Source organism: Dictyostelium discoideum (genome assembly GCF_000004695.1).
Source record: "Dictyostelium discoideum AX4 chromosome 3 chromosome, whole genome shotgun sequence".
Lineage (NCBI taxonomy): Eukaryota > Evosea > Eumycetozoa > Dictyosteliales > Dictyosteliaceae > Dictyostelium > Dictyostelium discoideum.
Genome location: NC_007089.4, coordinates 4,677,665 through 4,689,790, shown reverse-complemented (window position 1 = coordinate 4,689,790; position 12,126 = coordinate 4,677,665). Strand labels below are relative to the sequence as shown.

General features: G+C 21.2%; 6 protein-coding genes across 6 annotated transcripts in view; 2 read left to right on the top strand and 4 right to left on the bottom strand.

Moving 5' to 3' along the window:
- bkdC (dihydrolipoyl transacylase) overlaps positions 1-661 on the bottom strand; it is a gene marked incomplete at both ends in the record, with an annotated part of 1,638 nt that extends 977 nt beyond the window's left edge. Inside the window, one exon of the mRNA XM_635432.1 lies at positions 1-661. This exon is cut by the window's left edge and continues 461 nt beyond it. Within this exon, the coding sequence (XP_640524.1) occupies positions 1-661 (661 nt within the window).
- Positions 662-2,612: 1,951 nt separating this feature from the next.
- On the top strand, positions 2,613-3,041 carry nacB (nascent polypeptide-associated complex NAC domain-containing protein; the record flags this gene model as incomplete). Its single annotated transcript, XM_635431.1, has 1 exon — positions 2,613-3,041. One exon carries the CDS (start codon positions 2,613-2,615, stop codon positions 3,039-3,041), a length of 429 nt encoding a protein of 142 aa, XP_640523.1.
- Positions 3,042-3,156: 115 nt separating this feature from the next.
- DDB_G0281595 (hypothetical protein) lies at positions 3,157-4,361 on the bottom strand (the record flags this gene model as incomplete). Its single annotated transcript, XM_635430.1, has 3 exons — positions 3,157-3,562; positions 3,644-3,851; positions 3,947-4,361. The coding sequence occupies 3 exons, from the start codon at positions 4,359-4,361 to the stop codon at positions 3,157-3,159; spliced, it is 1,029 nt and encodes a 342-aa protein (XP_640522.1).
- A 499-nt stretch (positions 4,362-4,860) lies between these two features.
- DDB_G0281593 (hypothetical protein) lies at positions 4,861-5,115 on the bottom strand (the record flags this gene model as incomplete). The annotated part of the gene is made up of 1 exon (XM_635429.1): positions 4,861-5,115. One exon carries the CDS (start codon positions 5,113-5,115, stop codon positions 4,861-4,863), a length of 255 nt encoding a protein of 84 aa, XP_640521.1.
- Positions 5,116-5,776: 661 nt separating this feature from the next.
- DDB_G0281591 (hypothetical protein) lies at positions 5,777-5,899 on the bottom strand (the record flags this gene model as incomplete). Its single annotated transcript, XM_635428.1, has 1 exon — positions 5,777-5,899. One exon carries the CDS (start codon positions 5,897-5,899, stop codon positions 5,777-5,779), a length of 123 nt encoding a protein of 40 aa, XP_640520.1.
- Positions 5,900-6,656: 757 nt separating this feature from the next.
- On the top strand, positions 6,657-11,999 carry comE (ankyrin repeat-containing protein; the record flags this gene model as incomplete). Its single annotated transcript, XM_635427.1, has 2 exons — positions 6,657-6,689; positions 6,912-11,999. 2 exons carry the CDS (start codon positions 6,657-6,659, stop codon positions 11,997-11,999), a joined length of 5,121 nt encoding a protein of 1,706 aa, XP_640519.1.
- Positions 12,000-12,126: the final 127 nt, after the last annotated feature.

The window sequence follows — 12,126 nt, the reverse complement described above, 5'->3', positions numbered from 1 at the left end:
TACGTACTGCTGGTGTTGCCATCACTTTATATTTTTGACCATTTTTCTTTGTAATATCATATTCGTGATCTAATGATGATGCTACTGATGATGATACTGATGATGATACTGATGATGATGATGATACTGATACTGATGGTGGTGTAACAGTAACTTGAGAAGCTGGACCAGCATTTAATTTTATTTCGGCAATTGAGCTTTCTGGTGTGATTTCAACTAATGGTTCACCAACTTTTGCCATATCACCAATTTTATGACAGATTTTTGTAACGATACCATCGTATCTTGAAGTGATTTCAACGGTAGCTTTATCACTTTGAACTTCACATAATTTATCAAATTCTTTAATTTGATCACCTTCTTTAACATACCATACTAAAACTTCACATTCAGCAATACCTTCACCAACATCTGCTAAATTAAATTTAATTGCACTTGAATAATTTCTAAAAATAACCTTTTCAAAATTACTTTTAATATTAATTGAATTACTTAATCTTGTAATTGATTTATTATTACTGTTGATGTTGCTATTGCTATTGCTATTGTTGCTGTTGTTTGAAAAAATACAACTTGTTGAAATACCTCTAACTACTTGTTGTTTTTGTAAAACATTTGATAATCTTTTAGATTTTGATAAAATTTGTCTTGTGGATATCATAATATAATAAAGTGAACAATGTTGTTGTTTTTTTATTTTTTTTTCCAACAAGCTTTTGAAAGTGTTCGTTAAAAAAAAATAAAAAATAAAAAATAAAAAAAAATTATGAGTGAATTAAAAAAAAAAAAAAAAAAAAAATAAAAAATAAAAAAAAAAAAAAAATTAAAAAAAAAAAAAAAAAAAAAAAAGATATTTTTTATGTTTAAAGTAATAATTTGTGTGTTATCTTATTTAACATTGAAAATTTTATTATTTTTATTTATAAAATTTTTGTTTATTAATTAATTTATTTATTTATTTTTTTTTTTTATTTATTTATTATTTTTTTTTTTTTAATTATTTGGCAAATAATAACGAATTTGAAAAGAAAAAAAAAAAAAAAAAAAAGTGCTGGATTTGAAATTTCAGACGAGAAATTCGAAAAACAATTTCATTTTTCCCAACACAAAAACTGTTCAAAAAAAAAAAAAAAAAAAAAAATTTACAAATAAAATAATTAAACAAAAGGACCTTTTTATATTTATATTTATATTTATATTTATATTTTTTTTATTTTTTTAGCAAACCATCTTTATATGTTTATAATTATTACTTTTTTTTTTTTTTTTTTTGTTACTGCAAGAAAAAGAAAAAAGAAAAATTTCTATTTATAGGCGAGAAAAAAGAAAAATATATGATTTTTTTTTAGTTCAAAATTTAATTTAATAAAAAATATACGATCATATTTGTAATTTTTATTTGTTTATTCATTTATTTTTTATTAAATTAAATTTTGAACTACATAATTTTCTCACAAAATTGATGTTTTATAAATTAGATTTTGGTCAAATAAATAAAAAAAAGATCTATTAACGATAATCAACAATGAAAATCTTCGCACATTTTTTTTCTTTTAAATTTTTTTATTTTTTCTGAAACCAACCCTTTTTTTTAAAATTTAATTTTTAAACCAAAAAAAAAAAAAAAGAAGAAAAAAATTATGAGTCTAAATAAATTATTAAAAGAAAGGTAATTTATATATTTTTATTTTAATTGTTTTCATTATTTTTTTTTGTTTTTTTTTTATTTATTTTTGATTATTTGATCAAATGATGGAGTTAAAAAAAAAAGTGAACTTTCAAAAATTTCAATTTTTATTTTTTTTTTTATTTTTTTATTTTTTTTTTTTTTGTCGTAAATTTTTTTTTTTTCATTTTCAAAAAAAAAAAAAATTTTAAAACCAATTTTTTATATACAATTCACACACTCACACAAAGGTATATTTTCTTATTATTTTTTTTTTTTTACTTCGTCTCTTTCGTTTTTTTTTTTTGTTGTTTTATCATTATTTTCATACATAGAATTATATACATATTTTCATAAATCGAATATAATCATATCAAAAATAATATTATAATATTTTTATTTTCAATTTTAATAAACAAAAAATAAAATAGAAATAAAAAAAAAATGGTCATAGGGGAAAGATCTTTTATGTGTATCGATGAATAAAAAAAAAAAAATAAAAAAAATTTAAAAAAAAAAAAAAAAAAAAAAATCTACGCACAATACTTTAATAACTAATAATTTAATATAAAATAGTATGGTTTTCAAGGCTAAAAATAAATAGGAAGAAAAATAATAAAAATAAAAATAAAAAAAAAAAAAAAAAAAAAAAAAAAAAAAAAAAAAAATCTAAAAATAATCAATCATAAGATTTTAATCAATTTTATAAAAATAATTTATTTTTCTTTTTTTTTAATTATTATTATTATTATTTTTTTTTTTTTTTTTTTTTTTAAAAAATACAAAATAAACAACAAACAACCACGAATAAAATCAATTTATAAATACAAAAAAATAATGAATCTCTTTTTTTTTTTTTTATTTTTTTATTTTTTTATTTTTTAAAAAAAATGACCCAATAATAATGATATTAATTAAATAATTTTAAAAAAATATGAATAATTAGATGGACGCCGAAATTGCAAGATTAAACAAATTAGCTGAAGAAAGAGTACGTACTGGTGGTAAAGGTTCCATGCGTAGAAAGCAACAAGTCACCCACAAGAGCACCACCTCTGTTGATGACAAAAAACTCCACGTTAAATTAGCTAACCTCGGTGTCAAACCAATTGGTGCAGTCGAAGAAGCCAATTTCTTCAAAGCTGACGGTAACATCATCCACTTCAAAAACCCATCAGTCCAAACTGCCAGCAAAACTTTTGTCATCTCTGGTAAAAACGAAACCAAACCAATGGCTTCAATCCCACACGTTATTGCTCAACTCGGTGCCGAAAACCTCAACCAAATTAAAAAGATGGCCGATGCTTTCAGCGCTGCTAAAAATGCCAACACTGATGATATCCCAGATTTAGTCAGTTTCGATTCCAAACAATAAATTTATTGAATTTGATATATAAATAAAAAAAAAAAAAAAAAAAAAAAATATAAAAAAAAAAAAAAAAAAAAAAAAACTTTTATTTACAATCTTTGATTTTATTTATTTATTTTCTTTAATTATTATTATTATTATTATTATTATTATTATTATTATTTTCTTCAACGACTTCTTCATCATCATCTTCATCGTTATCGCCTTCAACAACTTCTTCATCCTCACCCAATCTTTCACCTTCTTCATCTTCTTCTTCTTCATCTTCTTCATCTTCTTCAGCATCTTCAACAACAGTGAAACTTGAATCTTTTGTCTCATCAATTATTATATTTTTTGAAGTGATTGTTGTATTATAACTACCACAAGAGGTACATTTTGTACCAATGAAATGAAATGGTTGATCAACACATTTCTCTTGGCAATCATTACATAAAATTGAAACAGTACTACCACTATACATTTCAGGCATTTTACTTCTTTTTATTATATTATCTGTATGTTTCCAATGCATTTTACCTATAGATCTATTTAAATAGAAAGTTAATAAATAAAATAAATAATAAAATAAAAGAAATAAATAAAATAAAATAAAAATATTATAATACTTTTTACAAATTGGGCATTTAAAAGAACCAGATTTAATGAAATCATTATAACATGAACTATGGATCATATGTCCACAATCAAATGGTGTTGATGGTTCACGACTACTAAATAAATCTTCCATACAAATTGGACAATTTGAAAATTTATTTTCAATACATTTATGTGAATTAAAACCACTTTTATTTAAACAACCATTACATTTATCACCTTTATAATAGATAAGTATGAATTTATTAATTGGTTATTATAATTATTTTAAATTATAAATATAAATAAATGTTTATTTTTTAAAACACACTTACAATGAATATAATCATCACGTGAACCAACTCTACAAATACCACATTTATCACAATGATAAATTTTTTTAGTTGGAGAATCATCATAGAATTTACAAACATCGCAAAAGTATCTTGCAAATTCTTTATTACAATCATTGTTTATACATTGTTTACTAACTGGTTGTAATGTTTGACAAAACATACATAAAACTTCTTTGGTTGCATGTCTGTTTATTTCATGTTTAAAATTTACTGGATCATCAGCATGACATAATCTACAAACATAAATTCTACCACAACATGCTGCTTTAATTTTACAATTTCTTGCATAATGTTTACATCCAAGTATATCTAATTCACTAGAATGATAAGATTTAGATTTAATCTCGTCAATACTTTGTGGTAGTGGTGGTGTTTGTGTGTTTGTTGTTTGCATTTTCTTAACTGAAAAAAAAAAAAGATTTTTTTATTTTTTTTTTTTTTTTATTTTTTAATTTTTTTTTTTTTTTATTTTTTCCCAACTCTTTTTGTTTCTTCAGTTATTTTTATTTTCTACAATTACATTTGTTCTATTTTATTTTTTTAATTATTTTTAATTTCAAGTTTAAATGTAGGATTACCAAAAATAAAATCTTTTAGATTTTTAAAAGCATTTTTAAATAATCCAAGCGAGTAAACCAATTTTTCTGAAGCCTTTTTTCATTTTTTTATTTTTTTGTGGTTATTTAGCACACAAACAGATAATTTTAATTTTTTATGTAATTAAATAAATTTTGATTGGTAATTGGAAATAAAGATAAATAATAGTATTTATATATAATAAAAAAAAATAAAAATAAGAATATATTCTAATATAAATACTTAAAAATAAATTAATTATAAATCAATAAAACAAAATCCAAAATTTATTATTAATAATTTTAATTATTTTTTTATTATTTTAAATAATTAATTATTTTTGGTAAAAATGAAAATAATCTTGAATTTTTTAATGGGAATGGGTTACCTGATGATGGTATTATATGGTTAGCATTATACTGTAAAAATTTTGTTACAAAAAATTGATTTTTTTCTTTTGAATCAATTGTATCTGATTTATAATGATTTGCAGAATCAATGAATTCCATTGATAGTTTATTAAATCTTTCAGGATCTTCAACATGTATAGAATGACCAGCACCTTTACACATATAAATTATATTTGGTTTAAAAAGTTTTATATGTAAATCTATAAATGGTTTGGGCACCAGTGGATCATCAGTACCAAAAAACTTTACTATTGGAAATTTTCTATTTTAAGTGTAATAAAGGAATTATCATTATTTCATAAACAGAAACCAAATCAATTAGTTTATTTTATATAAACCCACAATTTTAATGGTGGTTTATAAACAGTTTATATAAAAAAAAAAAAAATCTTTATTTTTTATAATTTTTTTTTTTTTTTGTTGTTGGTCAATATACATATTATTAAGATGACTTGTTTATTATTTTTAATTAATGGATTATTTACTTTTAGTTTTGCTAAAATACCACTATTACAACGACTACTAATTTGGTTATTTATTAATAAGTAAAAGTACTTTTGAAACTAATTCACACCACAAAGTTTAGTTGATAGATGATTTAAAGTCACAAAATAACACATTTCCATTGGTTGCCCGATTTGATTATATTGTAAATAGAATTTGTTGTGGTTATTATTATTATTAGTTGCTGTTGTTACTTATTAACGCTATTACTATTAATATTACCATTACTATTCTTTCCAATTGTTGTCATCTAAAGTTAAATTTCTATTGAATACATAACCTATCTCTTATTTAGTAACTGGTTTGGGTTTGAGCATTATTAAAATAGAGTTTGTGAAGTTAAATAATCTGTCGCTGTTGTTGTTGTCGCTGTTGTTGTTGCTGTAGTCGCTGTTGTAGTTGTTGCTGTTGCTGTAGTAGTTGTAGTTGTAATAATAACCATGGTTCATCTGATTCTTACTTACCATTGTCATTTTTATTGACCCAAACGTATTGGCAAGTATTGGGAGTTGATATAAAACCTGTATTGAAATCAGTTCTATCAATTGGTTGTGGCTCAGTGAATGTTAAACAATATTTACCATCATTGACAAATAGATTATCTGTACTGTTTGATACAATAATAACTAAAACATTAAACAAGTCATTAATCATTGAAATTGTATTCACCGTCAACATCTGTTGGAATTGTTGATGTTCCACCAATGCATTTCAATCAAATACAAAAACAAAACTGTTAAAAAAGGAGCAAATCAATCTGATGCTGAATTTTTCATCAAAAGATTTTTAAACGGAATCATAACAACTAACAGTAACAAATGAGTTGGCAGAAGGGCAATAATCGAAATTTATTTATAAAAAAAAAATTAATTCATAAAAAAAAAAAAAAATTATTTTAATTTATATAAAAAAAAAAAAAAAAAAAAAAAAAAGGCTTAAAATTTTAAGTTTTGTTTGAGGAATTTTAAAATCTAGAAACTTAAACCTTTTTATTATGAAGAATCCACCTAGAAACTTAAACCTTTTTTTTATTTTATTTTATTTTATTTTTTTTTATTTTTTTTTTTTTTTTTTTGGTAAAATTTTAAGAATCTTTTTTTTTTTTGATCAAAATCTATTTTTTTTTTTTTTTTTTTTTTTTTTTTTTTTTGAATAATTAAAAATAGTCTTTATTCAATAGTTTTTTTTTTTTACTAAAAATGATTTATTATTTTTTGGTTTCGATATTTTTTGTAATCATTTTCTATTTTATAAATAAAATTTTATTAAAAAAAAAAAAAAAAATATTGTCAGAAAAAACAAACAAAAAGGTAAAAAAAAAAAAAAAAAAAAAAAAAAAAAAATTATATTTTTATAAAAAACAAATAAAAAGTGAAACTAATCATTTTCCCAAATATTTTTTTTATTTTTTATTTTTATTTTTTACCTTTTTTGATTGTTTTTTATTTTTATAGAATGAAGAAAATTTAGAATCAAAATTAAAATTAAAATTATTTATAAATAAATTATCAAAATTACCAATATTAAATAATAATAATAATCAAAATCCATTAATAGCAAATTTAGAATTAAAACAAAGAGAAATCAATACAATTGATTTATTTTATAAAATAATATCATTTGATATAGAATCAAATAGATTTATAAAAAAGAATAAAGGTTCATCAATTGGTTCAATAATTAATAATAACATATTTTGTAAGATTGATATTGGATCTAGATTACTTAGACCAGCAAAAGAGAATGCAGTTTTTCAACTTTATTATAATCTTTATCCATTGAATAATAAACAATCATCAAGTTTTATATCACCAACTGAATTGAGTGTTATAAATAATTTACCACCAAATATAATACAAGAAGAGAATATATTCATTCAATGTTCATTATTAGTTAGAGGTAAAAGTTTAGATTCATTTTTAGAGAATAAAATTAATTATAATAATGAAATTCAGTTATTAGATGATGAAAGTTATTGTTCACATATTTTATCAAGTCTTTTATTAATGACAACTGACTATAAAGGTGATAATATATTTATTGAAAATAATATAAATAAAATCATTGGAATTGATAATGATGAATGTATGGAATTTGATGAATTAAATAACTCTGCAAGTAATGGTAAAACATATATAAATTTTAAAAATATATTGTTTACATTTAAATCAAGAATGTCAAAAGTTGTAAATGAAAATATTATAAATCAATTCATTCAACATCAACCAAATATATTTATTTTAAATTGGTTAAATCAAATTTATCAAGAAAGTATTAAATATGAAAAATTTATTGAATTTTCATGTTTAAATATATTTGATGAAATTTTAAGAACAAATGAAAGTTTACAATTACCAATTAAATTTAAAAAAGGTTGGGTTTTAAAAATGTTAAATAGATTTAAAACAATTATTGAAATTTTAAAAAGTGATAAAGATGATAATAATAATAGTTATAATAAATCAATTACATATTATCGATTATTTAAGGAAATATTACCAACAACATATTATTATTATCAGGGTTTGTTATTATTGGAAACTAATCATCCATTAGATCAAATGGAATCATTATATTTCGAGCAAAAAAGACTTTCAATAGAGGAAATGTTTCAAAAAGTTAAACATTTAAATGAAACTCATATTAAAAAGTTATTACAAGAAATTAGAGGCACTCCTAAAAATAATGAAGGGGTTGATTTATCAATAATTGAAACTATTAAAGAATTAATAAAAGGTTCAGAATTAAATGATTTTAAATCTGATAAAGATTTAATGAATTGGGTGGAAACCATAGTAAAATTAAATAAAACTTTAAATACTGATATGGAATTAAATGAAACATTTTATAAATCATATCAATTAATTTTACAAAAAGTTTTAAATTTATCATCACCATCATCGTTTCATCTTATTGTTAAATTCATTGAAATAACATTAAATAATAGTTTTAATTATAGTGTTGATGGCGAACCAATACTTCATTTAATCATTAGATTAAATGTTTCAAATTCAATTGAATTTATAGATTACTTAATTAAAAAATTAAATATTGATGTAAATATTGAACATAATCATTTAACAGCTTTAGATTTAGTAGCAGATCAAAAAAAATTCAAATTATTTAGACATTTAATTGATTTAGGTGCAGGCAAAAACTTTGATTCAACAAAAATTTCAAATTATTATTCTAGTTTATCTCATTCTAAAAAAATTAGATTTAAACCATTTTTAGAAACTTTATTTCATACAAATCCAAATATAGCTTGGTGTATATCTTTAAATCAGTTATTACCTTTAGCAAATGGTGATGATGAGAATAATAATAATAATAATAATAATAATAATAATAATTATAATAATAATAATAATAATAATAATAATAATAATAATAATAATAATAATAATAATAATAATAATAATAATAATAATAATGGATGTAAAATTTTAAAAACAGTTATTAGTGGTAGGAGAAGGATATTATTGAAATCATATGAAAAATTATTATTTGAAGAAGATGGTAAAACACCAAAGAAACCAAATAAATATGGTAGAAGACCAGTGCCATCAATTAGTGATGACTATGGTAATTGTATTCATTTTAAATTTTCACCACAATTTCCAGGTACAGATTTTTCAGTTTTTAAACTATCAGAATTATTATTCCCTCAAGATGGTGGAGGTGGTGGATGTATACCATGTTGTGAATTAGCATCAATTGATGGTGATATAGCAGTTTTATTAATTCAAAATGTTTTTGGTGAAACATTATTTGATATATTAGAGAAAGAACCAGAAATAATCAACGAAATTGATTCATCAAATATTTCAAAACAATTAATATTATCAATGTTAACGAATAATGGTGATGGAAATCTTGGAAATTTTATAATTTCAAATCACTTATTAGATTCAAAAATCTATTCAATTGATAATGATCAATCATTTATGCCACCAATTTCAAAGCCAATTAAATCTGGTTTATTTAAATCATCATCTTGTAAAGTTTCAACTGTAATATTATTATTTAATCAAATGAACGATTTTGTTCATCAAGATGTAATTGATTCAATAAATAATTTAGATATTGATATGCTTTGTTCAGACTGGTTACAACAAATGGATACTTTTCATATATTATCTTTACTTCATTTTAATGAAACTCGTGAAAAATTAAAAGAAAATAAAGAAACTATCATTGGTGTAGCATTTAGTTCAAATATGATGAAATTACTTTATTCAAAATTAAATCGTTTAAAACATCATTTAAATGAAAATAATAATAAACCAATAACTCATTTTCAATTATATGAAAAATTAGAACCATTGGTAGCATCAAAAATTAAACCATTAATTAATGATGAAAATTTATCAATTATTGATAGATATAATAAATTTAATAATATTAAATATAAAGATAATAAACATAGAACAGAAATTTTAACAAAGTCATCAAATCCATCAGCATTATTATTAGATTCAATTGATATTCCAAAAGGATCCGAAATTCAAAATGAATTATGGAGTGCAGATTATGGGCCAGATTTCGCATTAAGAGAATTGAAAAAATTGAAAAATAAATATAGTGAAATTAAAAATATTATTAAAAGTATTGAATCAGGTAATTTAAATGAAATTTCAGATTTTCATTTTGAAAATTATTTAAAAAAAACAAACTTTTTAAAGAAGACAAATGAAAAACAAAAACTATTATTCCAATCTATTAAGGAAAGAAGTAATTTGACAAGTATTTTCATTAGAAATAGTCAATTATTGCTTGAGCTTTCTACAATTATGTCACCAAATTTTAATAATTTAAATGAAATCAATTTTTCAAATTGTAAAAATTTAAATTTCATTTGTGGTTTTATTGGTATGATAAGAGTTCAATTATCATTACCTTCATTGCAAATTTTAAATGTTTGTGGTTGTGAAGAACTATATTCATTAAAATTAAATTGTCCAAATTTAATTACTCTTTTAGCATCAAATTGTAAAAATTTAAATGAATTTGATATTTTAGCGCCAAATTTAAATGAAATTAATTTAAATTCTTCAATAAAGTATAATAGTATTTTCAATTCATTATCAAGTTTTGGAAATTTAGAAAAATTAGATATTTCAAATTCAAGAAATTTAGGTAGTAAATTAAAATTTAAATTTGAAAATTTAAAATATTTAGAAGCAGTTTCAATTTATCAAGTTTGTGAAATTACATTTAATTTACCAAATATTCTTTCAATTAATATTGATGATTGTAAAGATTTAAAAGAAATTAATAGTGATCGATATCATGACTGGGCATGGGAAGCATTAAAAGCTAATCGACGAAATAAAATCATTTTTCAAGGTGATAGAAATTCTGTAAATTTAAAATTATTTAATGTTAAACTTAAAGAACTTCCAATTGTTGATCAAGATTATGTTATACTTTTTGATTCAAAATCATATTATATTCATTCTGATAATGCCATTCAAGGTTTACATAATTTTTATAATATTAAAAAACCATTAACTAGAAAAACAATACCATCATCAGTTGAAAGTTTAACAATTCATGATGGATTTAATTACCCAATAACTAAAGGTATAATTCCAAATACTGTCAACAGACTTTCTCTATATCGTATTAAATCTGATTTTGAATTGGGCGCAATTCCATCAACTGTTTTTTCATTATCACTTAAAGCTGGTTTTAACCTATCACTTCAACCTGGCTTCATTACCAATGGTGTTAAATATCTTTCAATATCAGAAATTCAAAGTGAACTGATGGATGGTTCAATTCCCCCCTCTGTTAGTAATCTTACATTGGAAGATGGATTCAACCAAGAAATTAATAATGGTATACTTTCTAGTGAATTAAAATACCTTGATTTAAAATTTATTTTATATCCATTAAAAGTTGGTTCAATCCCACCGACAGTAGTTGGAATATCAATTGATGGATATAATCATTCACTTAAAGGTGGCGTCATTCCCTATGGCGTTGAAACTTTAAGTTTACATAAAGTGGAAGAACCTTTAGATTCAACATGTATTCCATCATCAATTAAAACCATTTTCATTTATGATGATTTTAATCAAAAATTATCAAATGGTGTTATTCCATCAAGTGTTACAGAACTTTATCTACACGCATTTAAAGAACCTTTAGAAATTGGTTCAATACCATCAACTGTTAAAAAAATATCTCTTTATGATGGATTTAAACATCCTTTGGATGGTAAAGTCTTACCAGAAGGTATTGAAACTCTTGAACTTTACAATACAGTTCATCCTTTAGAAAAAGAATCAATTCCAAATTCTCTTTTAAAATTAGAAATAAAAGACTCATATGATCATATAATACCTCGAGATATACCAAATCATATTACACTTAAATTACCTCAAAGAATTTTAAATTCAAGATCTTCAATTGTTTCATCTCAACCTTATAGTAATACATTAACTGAAATAAATAATAATGGCATAGTCAAGAATTTATTGTTTTTTGGTACTCTTTTAGCTATTGGTATGATAAGCAAAAACAAAAACAAATAAAAATTTCCTATTTTCACTTTCTTTTTTTTATTTGTAAAAACATTAATGTTTCATTTTTTTTTTTATTTTTTTTTATTTTTTTTTTATTTTTTTTATTTTTTTTTTTTGAAAATTTATTTATTTTTTT